Source organism: Agelaius tricolor, unplaced genomic scaffold (assembly GCF_023055355.1).
Source record: "Agelaius tricolor isolate 1412-34295 unplaced genomic scaffold, bAgeTri1.0.p SCAF_2, whole genome shotgun sequence".
NCBI lineage: Eukaryota > Metazoa > Chordata > Aves > Passeriformes > Icteridae > Agelaius > Agelaius tricolor.
In genome coordinates, this window is record NW_027269262.1 from 39,404,120 (window position 1) to 39,420,795 (window position 16,676).

General features: G+C 34.9%; 1 protein-coding gene across 1 annotated transcript in view; it reads right to left on the reverse strand.

Annotated features, from left to right (window-relative positions):
* The window catches only part of DOK6 (docking protein 6), a 250,202-nt gene that overhangs the window by 101,081 nt on the left and 132,445 nt on the right, over nucleotides 1-16,676 (reverse strand). The window contains exon 4 of the mRNA XM_071456531.1: nucleotides 6,073-6,192. Within this exon, the coding sequence (XP_071312632.1) occupies nucleotides 6,073-6,192 (120 nt within the window). The remainder of the gene's footprint in view (nucleotides 1-6,072; nucleotides 6,193-16,676) is intronic.

A 16,676-nucleotide genomic window follows, 5' to 3' on the forward strand; every position in this document is an offset into this window, starting at 1 on the left:
CCCAGTGATCCTGATGCTGCCATTTTATCACTGGATTCCTTTGGTTAAATCATCCCAGCTGGAAAACCAACCAGATGACATTGCAATCTTGCAATCCAGATGCTTGGTTTCATTTCAGCTTTAATGATGGGTAAAAAATTACTTATAAAAGGTGACAGTCAGGTTGGTGGCACCTATATAAATAAGTAGAGGATTTGAAAGCAAATATTCAATTTATATGTGAAAGAAACTCCTCCACCTTTGAGACTTCTCCTGCTGACCAGCTGTGGCTAATTTTCAGGTGGAAAGAGAGCTTAAAGTCTGGAAGGTGCAGCATTTTGTGTTTATTCATATCTCAGGGCTATTAGAATGTTTCCCTTCTTCAGTGAGGAACCAGGACTTCAGAAGAAATTTTTTTGTCCTTTGCTTATAAATATTCTGCTTTGCATTCATTAAAAATGTAAGCATATCAATAAAAAAGTAGGTAAATACTTCAAATTGTTTCAGTGGTAAGTAGTAAAGTAGAGAAGAATCTGAAGTCTCACTGGATTAACATTAAAACTGTAAACACCTTGCTTTTCTGAATAAAACTGTCCGTGTTTCATTTATTTAAAAAAGCCCAAAAAACAAACCTATTGTATAAAAATGGATTAAGGATAACAGAAGATGAATAAAAAACCATGCAAAGTGCTTTTATGTATTAAATTACAGATATTCTACAGACCCTAGAAAATGCCCTAAAACAAGTCAGCTCTGTGAATGTAATTACAAAGTCTCTATGCTTTGGCTGTCGTTTGTAATCTCAATATGTAGCACAAAGAAATGCCTCATAATCCTCTTCTGAGGATTCAAGGACGTTGTTCACTATGAAAAGCTACATTTTTACTAACAAGAATTAATGACTTTCTTGCAATTAAAATCCAGGAAGCAAGACTGCTGCTCCTCTGGAAGGTTTTTAAATAAAAAAGGAAGGTAAAACCAATGAAAGAACAAAAACCTTACAAAGGAAGTAATTTTATTAAATACTAATTTAAATATTAGGCAGGGAGGAAAAGCAAAAATTCATTTATCTTTCAAACTTTTCCAGACTTTGAAAATAAAAATTATGTTTATCATGGAGTATTTTTTTTTTTAAATAAAGCCTCAAAACACATAATTAAAAAGCCTTTTATTGATATCACAGGATTGAGTTAGGAGTAAATAAGATATAGCAGCAAAGGATGGATCTGGTCTTTTCTTCAGTTTAAAAATTTGCATTTTAACATTTGCCCATTTTCTTTAAGTTTTACATCAAGTTTACAAGTAAAGTTTAATAGAAAATGGTTTAGTACAAGAAAAGCTTAATAGAAAATTATTTAGTATGAGTATTCAACTATTTTAGCACTATTATTTAGTATTTAAAACAGATAGAAATAGAATCTTCACCAAACAGATGCACCTGCTCCTAAAAAGTGAATTGATTAATAGTCTACATGTACTGCTTTTTTAACCAACATTATCTTGAATATTCTGATTTCTTTTTCACATTAAATTTAGTCTGTTATTGTATAGTGTCCATTCGGATGACATCTTTCAAATTGCTTCATTCTATAAAGAATGAAAATAGTGACACATTGGACACACTGTCCATTATGAGAATGGAGAAATTCTAGATATGACATCACCTGGAAAGATAAAAGTCAAAAAAGAACCCCAAAACTCCAAAATTTGTTTTTGTCATTATGTTTTGGGATGTATCGCAAATGCTTCCAAATGCATCGAGAGCTGGAAAGGAAGCTTCCAGTTCTTCCAAATGGAGTCAACACTCTACATTCACAACTTCTTCATCTAGCAGCAGCTTGAGAAACCTAAGGATTATGAAATGTGCATGCAAGAATCACAGCACATTGCTTACACTTGTCAACAGTGTAATCAGATCCAATTCAGTCCAGATTTTCTTTCATGGAGTTCTAACTGTGTATTACTATTTGCATATAAAGCTTCACTGTCATTATACGAAATAAATTACCTGAATAGGATTCTGAAGTGAGGTCTCTACTGCTTTTGCTTTCATACTGTATTTTAATTCTTTAGCAAATAATCTAAAGGGAAATTCACAAGTGCTAGAGACCATGTTCAGTGTGAAAGAAACTTAAACAGAAAGAAGGTTGCTGCTATAGGGCTGAGGTACACCAACAAATCACTTAGATTTGCAGGAGAGAGTAGGTAAAATGGTTGGAGAGCAACAGAAGCTTCATTTCACATCTCAATTTAATTGGAATTTGTGCATCATTCCAAGCTAAGCAGCCATTAGTTGTGAGCCTTAAATTTCAAAAGAAAACCACCTAATAGTCATTTTCTGCAGCAGAGTTTACGCAGCAAGACTTGTGGTAATACTTCTGGAAAGCAATAATGGAGCTGAAATCCAGTGAGAAGCTTCCTGTTACTGATGTGCTTTGCACAAAAGTAGCTTAGATGTCTTCTCTCACCTCCCTACAAGACACAGCAGCAGAGCCCTCTGCAATAGGCAGAGCAGCTCTACAGTTTGCCTCATTTTGCTGTCACCACTGCAGAACTGCTTGGTGCTGGAGGCTCAAACAACAGCTCAGCTATGCTGAAACAGATCCCACTGGCACCTACTGACCACTCCAGAGCTATAAAAGAATGCCTCTTTCAGGTTTAGATTTCTATTTCTTTAGATTTCTATTGTCATGGGACAGAACTGCCTTGTGATTGTACGGCCTTTGCACACCAAACAACAGTTTTGCCAGCCTTTGGAGCAAATTTTTTTTGCAAACCATGTTGTTGCACTCCTGCCACAGAGAATCAGGTGTCTTCCCTTCTCAAATCTAAAGCTCACCTCAGAAGGACCACAAGAGTGAGACTGGGGGGATAAACAGGCTCAGAAATAATAAAAAAATGTATTAAAAAATGAGAGAAACCATGCATATTTTATTTACCAAAGATTTTCTGAAATTTAATTTTTTGTATATAAAAATATAAGTAGCATGTAGCAATTTTAATGGCCCCAGGGCATATACAATAACAATTATGAAAAATTATTTCAAATGTTTCAAACTGAAGGTAGTGGCTTTGGTGGTCACATACAGGAAAAGAAACTACAAATCTACACATCAGAAAGTTGGGGTTTTTTTTTTGAGAGAGAGCCAATTTATTTATCTGATATGTTTGGTGAGTATCCTTACATCATTAAAATGTCCTTTAAGAACAAGATTGGGCAAGTAGTTGAATACATGAAGAACACTGCATATTAAAAATATTATCTCTTGAAAAAGGTAAAGCAGTTCATGAAAAAAACCCACCTTATTAGGTTAGTTTTTCTAGTCCAAAGAGGTATCTTTACCAAATTTTACACATTTCAGAAAATCTTTAGTGAAAAGTGACTATTTGAAAAAACCTCAATGGAATGGGATGCAATTAATGCTTAATACACCTGTTCTTTTGGGATTCATGCATTAGCACCTCTTATATCATAGAGATCTGAACAGTATGACACCATTCAATGTCTTTTAGCCTTTAAAAGTGCAAAAAAATATCCAAAACTGAAAACCCATTAGCACTATAATATTTATTACAATCTGTGGTGGTGCTCAAACAATAAGAGACATCTTTTTTTCAGTGATCTGAAAGAAAGCCTTTGTATGGGTCAGGCAACACACTTGCATAACTAGATGCTGAGGCTGTGAGACTCTGTTACATGTTTTACAGACTGTATCTCACATCTCTGTTTCAAGTAAGCATTAATAAATGGACTAACTCGAGAGGAATTCTATGAAGTTGACACACTTGCAATATGTTTTGAAGAAATGACATTCAAAGATACTACACTGGTATTCAGTTTTTACATAACACAAAAAAATAAAAAACATCCAGAGAGTGACACAGCTGCCATTTTCATAAAGAGCAAGATTTTAGATGCTTCATACACATAGTCACTGTCCACGAATTTTCAATTGTAAAATTAACTTTGACCTTTGGGTTTCAGGTCAACAAAAGCTCAACAAGAATATTTATAAGCAAAAGCTCAGTATGTGCAAGAAAATAAACTGAAAATCTGAGATGATGCCACCCAAATCACCAAATGATTCCACCCTGGAACTAGTCACCTTCTCAATAACACTGTCATGTGGGGAATGACACTGCCAGGTTTGCAGGATAAGATAACAAGTCTAAACTGAAGGCATGGTTCCACTCAACTGAAGAAATCTGCTACAGGAATTTGAGTGCAACTGCAAATTCTTACAGCATAGATAAATGAACAAAATGTCAAATTTCATACCTATAGTAAGAATCTCTGCACTTTTTCCTCCTTCCAAGTTGATTAAAAGACATCCACAACAGAATTTGTTTTGCCTCTGAACGAGACAACTTTGAATTTCAAACATGCTTATTAAAATGCAAACTTGTGCATCAAGGGGATGAGGGAAGGATGAGGATAGGTATCAGAATTACTTGTTTGAGATATTGTAACTAATGATTTAGCAGAGCATGCTCGTCAAATATTGGATTATATGTATTCAGTCACTTGTTTTAAAAGAATACAGCTAATGATACCCTCCATGCATTATTATTCATGTGATTTGTACAACAAATACATGCTTTGCCTCTTTGTTTCCTTTCATTTATTTACTTAGAACAATAAAGATGCTAATTATGTTCATATATGCTGGTTGGTAACACTGCAATTAATTTCTAGACTAAGGCAATTGAATCAAGACTAGTTCATACAACAGAACTAATATATTCCTCCTGGAGGTCATGTGTGTCTAAACTGGATCTCTTTCAGGAGCATGATAAAATGTAATATTTTCCATCTATGTCCAAAAGCTGCTGGAGATGAATGACATGAATTCACTGCAGAAAGAGCTTGACGAATTTCAAACTACTTTCCTGTTCACATCCCAGGCTTTTTGATGAGGTTTATTTCCTTTCACATTTGTGAAAAACCTCCACCTGTTCACACAGTTCTCTCTTCAGTAGCATGCAGATGAGTTTTATACCTATAGCCTATGAACACATAGCAGATGGGTGCTTTGAGTGCTGTCTGATCATTATCACTTTCCTACAACATTAGTAGCTCTCCCTTTGTTAAGTAGTTTGAGACTACAAATTGAATTCTGTGTCTCATAGCAGGTAAACAACTTTATGAACATTTGAACTTCTTTTAAATCCCATTTCAACATGTCTGCTTTTTGAACAGAATTCCTTAAAGATTTCTGTATATTTCATGCTGTGTGCTATTAGGTTCAGAGAAATAATATAATAAATATAGTGCCGTACATTCTATAATTTAATTACGTAATTTTGTTTATAATGATAGTTGGCTTGATATTTTATGACCATTGAGGCTGTGTGTGTTATTACTTTGTTGAAAGCTATTGGATCTTACAGAAGCATCAAGACAGTAATAATCATTGAGAGCTGTAATTTAGGGAGGACTAAATGAGCACATTTTGTGTTGCCCTCGTGTTCATTAATAGGAATTAAATGACAGGGTAATCATAGATTTTCTTTTGTTATTGCCTATTCCATCCACCAGCCTTCTTCCTGTGCATGTGTCTAATCCAAATAGCCTTTAGATGAAGACTTACAGCTCAGGCTTAGTGCTGACTAACATCTGTCACTGCCCTTTTCACCCATATTTGACAGGATTTAGATGATCCTGACTTCAATATTCAAGACAGGTAGGAGTTTAAAGCAAATATGTGTTTTATAGTCCAAATTGCTGTTGGTATGTTCATCGCTGTCCTTAAAAGGCTGCCAAACAACAGCTGCTGCTTTATTCTTCTGAATAGAAGCCATCATTTCCAGAAACAGAAGGGTCATGGCCATCATTTCCCATGACAGGGAAATCTGAACACAATGAAGACACAAAGTCACTCTATATGTATTATTTGGCATGGAATTTAATAATCTTTATTTGTAAAAAAAAATATATAAATAGGCTTGAGCTTCAAAAGCACATCCAAATGTTTATTTACTAATGATGTGCTTCCAGCTACTAGCAAAAGTCCTCCCAACAACAGGCACAAGAAAAGATGAAATGGGATAACACCTAAGAATGGATCTAGGAGTAAATAAAAAATTACTTACCATTTTGTTCTCTCTGGACTCCAGCAGCAAGCAAATCTGGTTCCCCAAGACTTATATCATTGAGCCTGGCCCCTAGACATTCCATGCAAAGATGCTTGCACCACTCCTCTGCCTCTAATTCTGAGGAAACAAAAAGAAATCCATTCATGTTGATATTAAAAAAATAAAAGAAAAAAAAGACATGAAGTTAAATCAATACTTTCTTACTGACAAGGTTTATCACAATATGTTTGTGTTGAAACATGAGTTATTAGCATAAAGTCCCACAATAATTTCTTTGCCTCAATTTATGAACTTTTGAAAAGGGTTACACCATTAGGACTGCATATTCCATCCTCAAATTTGAGGATAGGAGGAGGAGCTAATAGAGAAGAGGAATAGTGAATTTTCAAGGCACTGAATAGCGGGCCCTTTTGAAAGAAGAAATGCAATTTAGGAAAACTTCATATATAATAGCTGAAATATTCTTTACTGCATTTTAGACAAGTCTGAACTCTTAAAGGTAATTTCTTTTTCTAAAGGTGTTAGAGCATTTTTCTAAGAGCAAAGGAAAAATAGTTATAAAACGCTCTTCAAATGCCAAACTTCTCTCTCTGCTGTAGTGAAAGACTATGCCTGCCAAGGTATTCTGAATAATTAATTTCTTCAGTTCTGTTCACCTTCTTTTGGTCTCAGGGCAACTTGGGCCCTGAGAGCTGAAACATTTATAAGAAGATTCAAAACCTCCCAGTCCTTTTTGAGTTGACTTTCCCATTGATGCAATATGAGAGCTCTGTCCATGTCCACCAAAATGTGGATTCCACAAGGCATAATTCCCACACACAACCCAACATCCTCCCATTCAACTTCAGCTTCATCCTATCCACTTCCCAAGTTTAACATCATGAAATCCCTGGCATTGGTCAAACACGCATCATCTCAAGTTGGAGCTAACACAGTGTGAAACTACAACCAAGAAAAATCATGCAACTACCCTGACTGTCCTTTATTTGCAGGAAAGACTTGACCTAAGGGAAAGTTCCCAGAGAGCAGGCTCAGCACCATGCACTCACTGAGCATCCATGGTCACAGTCAGTGTCTATCTGATCATATTCAACAGAGAGGGATTCCAGTAATCTAGAAATGTTTGCATTCAACTGCCAGTTTTTCCAATCCTTTTACTAGGGACATTGGGAAAATAATTTTGTGACAATCTCTCCAATGTACTGCTGAAACTGGGAGAGAGAAAAGTACTGCGTGCAAGCCCCAAAGCAGTTAGTGATGACGAATCATTGGAATTAGTGAGATTTTTTTATCTGAGAAAAACTCCTCTAAGCCTAATTGGTACAGTCCCCAAATCCTTGCCTGGTTAGACATAGATTTCATTCAAACATTTGCTGGACAAGAAAGGGAGACAGGCACACAGTTCCAGGTCTTCAAGAACCTTTGGATACCTTCTTTTCTTCAGCGTCTTGAATAATCCAGGAACAGATCCATATCGTTCCTGAGTTATTCTGGCTATCAGCTTAGTTTGACTAAGTTCCCAGTCAAACAGCTGAAATAACAGAACATATTTTGGAATTTTTGAGAACCAAATATGGTTGTTGTCACAAGATTTTGGGGGTGCTTCTTCAGAGTGTTGTGAGGAAAGTGGTGTCCCTTAACCCTTCCTGCTTTTTTGCAGTCTTTGTCTCAGGACACAGATTCCCAAAGTTGGTCTTCTCATAACATCCTCACCTTCTAGTGGTAAGAGACAGAACATTATGTCAGTAACATACAGATGACATTTAGCTTCAGAGGTGAAAAGAAAATACTGAGGTGTTTTTTCAACACTGCTATGGATGCATCCTCCCTGATGGAAGTAAGGAGAGGGTAGGCTTATCTCTAGACAGCAGTAAATTTTTACAGTTTTTAAAAGAAGGAAGATGAGTTTGTTCAAACACCTACTTCCAAAATTATTCTACTCATACATGAAGAAATTTCCCGTATATTTTCCTTTCCCCTCTTTCAGCGTTTGCCATTTCCTTGGATACTTGTGAGGTCTTCTGAACTGAAGCCACACCTTATAAATCCCATTTTCCCATAGAGAGGGTTTCATGCCAGAGACACAGATGATAGAACTGGACCCCAAGCCACACTGCCCTATTCTGGCAGCATGTGGATGGGGCGAGGGAGCAGGGCACCAGCACATAGGTAAGAGAGTTGAGGTGCCATTGAGTTACCCAACATCTGCTCCCAGTTATAGATAAAGGCAGGGCAGTCAATGGGCGAAACTGGTAGCACAAAGGTGACAATGCAAATCTCAGCAAGTGCTCCCATGGGGGTTTTTTTTTGCTTCTTTTCTGCCTAAACTGTGTCACAGAACAATATATATGCTGACAGAATGCATAGCTCTATATAAAGCCTGCAATTTTTCCTGGAGTGTAGCCAGGATATAACATTTTATGTATTTTGCAAAATCTGCATTTTATTACTTTTTTTCATTGTGCTTGCACCCAGACTGAAAGGGCTTGTACTGTAAATGTAGAATGAGATGATGGTAAACAAACACTTATCTAACCTTTCTAATATTACAAATATCTGAGAAAAAAGTGAAACATACTGGTAATCCCATAAATCCAGTTTAAGATCAATATATATTCAAAAGAGGACTCCTGTAAAAGCTACACATTCAACTTATATGTATTCTCACACCAAATTTCCAGTAGACGTTTTTGGAAACAAACAAATGAAGTGCTCTAGGAAGCTGTTTCTTCTATGTGTCCTTGTTTTGTCTCCACAATCTACTTACTAATCTCTTTTGCAGGAACATCTAGGTCTCAAAAGTTTGGATGCAGAAACCTCCTTTCAGAGTGTTCAGCTGGCAGTTTATTTCAAGCTGCTGCCTTATTGCTGCCAGACACTGATGACTGGGCCCAGATTAGACCATTCTCCAACTGCCATGCAGAAGAAACTTATCTTGGTACGAGCGTTATTAGATCATGGCTATATTTTGCAAAGTGTAGGCTATAGCATGCATTGTACTGCTGTACAACTCAAAATTTCTTTCTTACAGAAATGATTGACCTTATGCTATGGGAAATACAGTTTCAATGCAGAACTGAAATATCTGCCCACAGAACTGTGAGGATTTGTGTCTGCTGTCAGAAGAATCATCGTTACCTACAAATGTGTCTGGAAGGTCAAGGGTATGAAGGTAGTGTATGAGTTAGTCCTGCCTAATGCATTCTGATAGCTATTGCTTACTTGCAGGGAATTGCCTTCTAACTTTTCCTTGATGGACATGTGAAACTTTTTTTTTTAGGAGCAGGTGAGTTACTTTTCAAAACCAAACCCTTGATTCTCCTTTCACCATGTGCATCAATAAAGCCATTTGCCATTCCTTTGTAAAATGTCTATAGAATATCTTGTGTCTCTGGGTAACAAATTAAATATTATTTATGATACAAAAATTATTTATTATAATTTGCAGCAAATAAATGTGTCATGACAGAAATCTTTAAGAATGCCAGGTACCATGTCAGAAAACAGAGATATCTCAGTTACTTCTTTATTTTGATTACATGCATATACTGAAACAGATGAAATATTACAGTGGAACCAAGCAATAAAAAAGTGTCAGCAAAATTGTCCTCTTTAATGCATGTAGATTAGATTTATTGGTGGTAAATGCAGAGTTTTTAGTCGTAACTGGTACTTGTCACTGAAAAATTTATTTTCCTCTTAAGATAACTGAATTCCTGGACTGAATGATAAATTGTAAAGCATGCTTTCACAGCTATAAATAAAATCAAAATACCTGCATTTTTATCTTTACTGTTATTTAATTATAAAATTCTACAATACAAATCTCATGAGCTGAAATAAAATGCAAAGAGATGGGTGACCTTAAATAGGCACTGTTTACTGTACGAGAAACATTACTGGGAACAAATTTGTAAGCTTGCTACTCAACTTGCTATTGGCAATGTTTTCCTGCAACTGATCTGAGTTTTAGGTCATGCCTGAGGCTATGTGTCATTTCTGCTTCAGTTCTCAGGTGATTACAGTGGTGCTGCTGTATCTAGTCTGACCACTGTCTTGGACATAGGTGATACCACAGGATGATGTTGGTTTGCTGATAAAATATTAATGATGAAATAATGTCAGCAAATTGTGTTAGAGATAGGAATTTGTCATAGTAAAAGTGTTCTTCTGCTACTTAACACCTTAAAAGAAATCATTATACACAACATTCTCTACCGAGAGGGAGTAAGTGGCAATGAAACATATAAAATGGATGCATTTCAAATTCACTGTCCACAGAAACCCTCTAGATCTCTTTCTATCTGGCCTCCAGATCCTCTAGATCTCTAAGACTAGAGGAGAGATTCTTCTCACACTCCTAACTTAGGAAGCATTTTGTGTGTGGACTCAACCAAACAACTTCTGAATCCTGGTAACTTCGTGCTCTTTCACATTTTCCTTGTGTTCACATGGCACAATCCTACAGCAGCATTCCATCTCCCACCACCATAAGTTGCCAGCACAGTTGGATGCCTCTAGGCTGAGATAAAGCCCTGAAGTGCTGACCCCTCCTGCTCAGTCCAGTGCCCTCAATTTTGGGAGATCCACTCCATCACTATAAGCATCAGTTTATTGAATTTGTAAATAATAGGGCTGAATTTATATGCACATCCTAGAGACAGGCCTCTTCCCCTTCTCTCGCAGCCCACATAAAGTGATGCGGTTAAGAATTTAGGTTGGAAATAGCATGTGTACAATATTAGAAGGGGATAACAAACATAGTCCTTGTGCAAATCACAAAATCTCAGTTATGTCTTCATGTTTTACCTGGTGTCAAACTGTATAAATCTGAAATGTTAGTTTCTTCATTTCTGAAATATTTGTATGTATTTGCTGTACAAATTGTTTAGCTCTTCCCTCTCAATGAGGTCTATAAGAGGCATAAATCCAACTAAATATTGTTACCTTGAATGAAATTGAAGGATCTTTCCTGGCTAGATTAGTAGGATTTAGACCTGATATTCTCTACCAAGAAAGAAAGATGATACTGAAAAATGTGGCAGTTTATCTCTTCTAAAAATCTCAGGCTTAATTAGAAGTTAATAAGAAAAAATATTATAGAATTCCCACAGGATTGATGTGCTATTATACTGCACAACATAAAATATATGAAGCAACTTAATCCTTTTTTTTTTTTTTTCACTAGCAAATAATACTATTGCCGGCAGGCATGTAATTTCTTATCAAAATCAATAATACCTTAAAAAACATCTATCCTTTATCAGGATATAGATCATCCTTTGATGATTTGAAAATAATTTCATTTTATAAATATTTAAAATATGTTATCTAACCATGTCTCTGTTACTTTGGGTACTTTTACTAGAGCACATCACACACACTCAGACACAAATCTAAAGAAATGTGGCTATTTCATATCTTTGCCCAGAGGTACAGAGGGATAGATCTTATTTTGTATAATAATATATTACTGATTAACTGTGACTATGCATGAATTTGGCAAATTTTCATTAAGTGATAGCTGGGAAGCAAGGAAGGGGACATACATTCTATTTATTTTGACAGAAGAGAAAATCACTCTGTATGTATACTAAAACTTGCTTTCAAGTAGAAAGGAATAGAGATAATGGGCTGCAACTCTGAGAGCAATTGGTTTATAAAAATTATTTTTTAATTGAACAACTATATTTGAAGGTATTTTTTGATATGTGGGACTCATATATAGAATTTTTCCTAGTGTTTCAGATAACACTACTTCTAAAGAAACTTTCTTGTATTTTTCTTGAATGGTGACTTTTGAATATTTCACCTGGAGTAAAGTGTTTTGCTATTACTTAAGTGTAAATCATTGAACCACAAGACAAAGGAAAGTTATATATGGAAAACCACATGCACTGTTGAATGATATTAACTCACTGAAAATGCTACATATTCTAGCAGTGGCAAAACAGGTTAAAGGAAACCTGAAAATATTCTTTGGAAATACTCTTGATGAGTCAAGTTCCTAAAAAACTTGCCATTTCCACATTTTAATACGATAACACCCTTACTGTTGAATGAATAACAGCTATTAAAAATCATGCATATTTTTGACTATACCATTAGTTTAAACACACACCTTTCATTTGAGCATTATTTTTTTTTTCCTTGAACAAATACTGAAAATGCATTAATCAAGATAAATGAAAATTATAGAATATGAACATACTCTGTAACTTTATACTTTATCCATTGGTACATTTTTGCTAATGCACTTTTTTTTAAGTGAGGGAAGATAAGTACTACACAAAAAAATACAAAAAGAAACTTTCATTTCCCAATTATTTGCTATTTTAAACTTGAGTTGGCATAAGGGCAGTACAATTAATTACAATAATTACCAAAGGACATTTATTAGCTTTTAAAACTCTTATTTCTGCCACACTTATCTGGAGATGCAAGATTTATCAAGAACGGGATTCTGATAATTAATCTAATTATGTACTTGTGTTTGCAAATAGCCAGCTGTATATGTCTGTATTTACTAAGATATATCAAAGCTGACATTTTAATGAAAATACCCCATTTGTTTCTGCAGGTCTGATAAGAAGTTTCATATAACCAGCACTCAGCTACTAGTCTGTCTATTGTCCTGTCTATAATATAAATATGCACAGTGTTAAGTCAATCATTTTGAAGGCAAAAAAAGTATTTTAAAAGATTTGTCATATTGATGTTACTGTCCATTAAAGTCTTGTCCATTAAAGCAGTAAGAAGCAAAGTTCCCCACATGCAATGCTGCTTGAGAATGTAGTTTTCATACAGAAACAGAACTCTGACAACTTGTTTGAAAAACGGAGAGTATATGGGAAAATGAATAGCCTAAAAGGAAGGAATTTCCTTTGCTCCATACTACTGCTAATTTAACTATAGGACATTTGTCTTCCTTTTTTTCTTCATGAAAATGGCAATTTCTGCTATTAAAAAAAAGTGTATATCACCTTAGTCTGTGATTAGTCCTACAGAAATGAATGATGCCATTCCAGGAAGAAAATGTGATTCAGTGGATAAATTAGTCCTTGAGGGTAGATTTATAAGTATTCTTAAAAATTATGTATTCTACTTCATGCTGGAGACTAGTGGCTCTCATTAAACCACAAATGTTTATCAAGTCTTAGTATGTCCAACAGATCGACACTGAGCCGACATCATTACCCAAAAATATGCCTGGCAGAATTTCACTCTCAATTTAAACTTCCTTTAACTTTCAAACTTTCTTTAAAGTGCAAAGAAAGAATTATGAAAACCTGCCTAAACATAGAAGAAACATTTACATTTTGTCTGAAACTAATGGGCCAGTAACAGGAATCTGACATGGGAATTATACAGTTCCCCAGGCCTGTCAATTCATACCTGTTTCAACTGTTATTAATGTTAAATTGCAATGGCATGAAAGTAAAATAACCTCAGGCAGCGTGTCAGTAGTGGGAAGGGCATAAACACCATCAGTCAAGTGTCCAAAAAAGGTCTGTCACCAGGAACATAACACAAAGTGGATGTTTTCACATCAACTTTTGCTGCTACCCCATTACTGCAAGTCAGCAATAGCCTTTTTCTATCTTAAAAATTGGTAGTATTTCAGATTTAGTCTACTCCCACAACATTTTTATTCCTCTTGGGAAAGTTATAGTGCTGGTTTTTATATGAATGGGAAATTTAACACCTTGTGTGCAAATATAGAGCATGCCTCCTTTCCATTTTCAAGTGTTTATGTTATGGTTTAGTAAGAGAATCCAATACCCAAATAAATGGATACAAATCCTAGGGTTCATTTCACTTTTCTTTTTCAATATGTTAAATATTCAGTTTCATTTTTGAAGTATTGGCAAATTTTGTCACTTGAAGATCAGAAATATTGTTAGATTAGAGAAATAATTTTAAGAGTATTAGTTTCCTTTACAAAATCAATGTGAAAAGGACTATTTTCAATAAACAGAAGAAAAACTGCATACTATTTCCACTACATGCTTCATTGCCCTTATGCCTTTGAACATATGACTTTCACTCTAGTCATCTGAATATCTTCTGCATTAAATCAGTAGGAGCAGACAGTAACTAACACACTTGGATGTTTTTGCAATCTCCCTTTTCTTTGGCCAAACATGCCTAATTAAAGCAAGACCTCAAGCTATGAATACTTAAGATTTATTAAAAGTTGTGCAATTTTGGTTGAGCACAGAGGGCAGTGTTATTGTTGCCCTCTTCTAATGTAAAGAGGTTAGGAATTTTTTCCTGCATGGTACTATACATGACTTGCATAATAATAAACCTCCTGAAAGAAGATATTTTTTTCTTTCTGTGTCCAATAAATGCAAAAATTTTCCCCCAAAGTCTATTGTTTTGAAGATGTGAGTCCTTGCTACTAAACCAGTCAAGTAGGTTTTTATGGCATTGGAAGTGTAAAGAAACTCATTCAAAGCAATTACTGACTGAAATCATCTGTAAGATCATAATGCAGTATGTGCTCTACTTGATTCTCAGTTGCATAAAACTTTACTCTGAGGCAGAACAAAGTATTAGCTCAAAATGATTCTGTGTCTTCCACTTTATTCTTGGGGGTTTTTAATGTGGTGCTACTGCAAAGAAATAAATCTTAAAAGTTCATAGTCTGGAGTTAGTACTAAAGGAAATATAATTAGAAAAGTCTTTCTCAAATTTCACATCTACAGAATTTAAACCCAAAGGGGATTACTTCTTCATTATCAATTTCTTACTCTCATTTTAAACTTGTATCTTTTATTCCCAGTGTAAAGTGGAGTTTTACCTTTGATACATGTAAACATTATTTAAATTAGAGAATATTTAATGAAAAGATACATTCTTTGAATGTTTATAAAAAGAGAGGCTTTCCAATCAGGTAAAACCTCCTGTAAACAACAGTCTTCTAAAAAAAATTGTATCTAAAATATTTTTGATTACTGGGTTTTTTACTATATACCACTGAGATCTCTACATCATGATCAATAAGTAAGAGACACAAATGACTACCTGAGAAGATACAGTTGCTTGAAGCTGAAACTCATAATCCATACTTTCATTACATTAATACGACATTTTTTCTTTTTCTTTTTTAATTCAGTAGACTTCTAAGATTCAGAACAGTAAAACCATGTTGCTGAACCAGAAAAACAGTAAATAGATCCATCTTCAATTATGTGTCGTTTTTCTCCAAGAAAATAAGTTGTGATGAATGCAATCTTACAGAAAGCAACAAGATTAAATCACTGGAAACTTCAAGAGCTCTGCTGAAATGGTTTAAGGCATGTTAACTGGAGACTTATAGATGAAAGATCGTTTTATTTAAAATCTTTCATCTTTATTTAAGGGTAAACAACTCACCATGAAAGTATAAAAATTGTTTAAATTTAATATTTTGATCCGTACAAACCAAGAACTGCAGCAAAAGATTAGGATTTAGGTTTGTAAATCAGAGGGGCTGATTACAGTGAGAAACAGCATTTACAGAAGATGTATCTGTAATTAATGCACACTGCTGATCAATTGCCCACTAACAGCTTACTTGTGAAGTGAATTTTAGGCACACACACAACTAGAGGGGAGGGGAAGTATTATCCTTTCCTTTATGGAGGAGATGAAGTCATCCACTGGCAAAGACTGGCCTTCTGTGCTCCTTACGGAAACTCTAGGCAAAAGATTCCAATTTTTCATGACTTAGGCTAAATGCAAATCCATGGCTGATACCTTTTAGTGGAGAAAGCAATCTAGAAAATTCTACAGAGAAATGAGTTTTAATGGTAGGGATGAGAAAATTGATCACTGTCATTTGAAAAGGAGTTACTCAGCACCATCAGCACACTCAACTAATGGGCAAAAGTATAATTCTTATGCTGCCATATGCCTTTCCTATTTTCTGCATTAATGATTTTAAATGAGAAAATGGCTGACTTAAATGTTGCCTTTCCTTCTGCTTGGAGTGGCCTCCTCCAAAGTTTCACTGCCTTAAAAAAAAAGAAAAAAGTGCCTCTTGATTTTGTGATGAGTGTGAGCAGGGGTTTATTAATTTAGTCAAAACAAATAAGTATGACTTTAGGGGTTTTTTTTTCCTGGATCATAGTGTTACAATGAGATTATAATAACAAGCAAGTAATAAAGAGCAACTATATACATAATTCTGTCCTTTTTTTTTGTTCTTGAATTGGATAAAGGCAGGAAGACAATTATTATTCTTTACATTTTCACAATCAAACCTAACATATGCCTTTGCATAGAATCGTGATAACATATATAATTAAGAAATCAGTTTCCATGCCCAAAACTAGTATTGCAATATAATAGATTGAAGCATGATTGAAAAAAACTTGTTATACAAATGACAGTGACATTTTGGACAAGTAACGCTTTACTGAGCTAGAAAGAGAGAAACCTTTTCTTTTTACATCAGAAAAAATTGACAACTTCATTTACTCCCTTGATTTGATCCCTCATGAAGCCCAAAGTTTATATGCATAAATACATGTATAAGGCTTATAAGTACAAACTCCCAAATCTGAATAAAGATTTTTACAAATATGCTACCTAGAGTTATAAATCTGTAATTT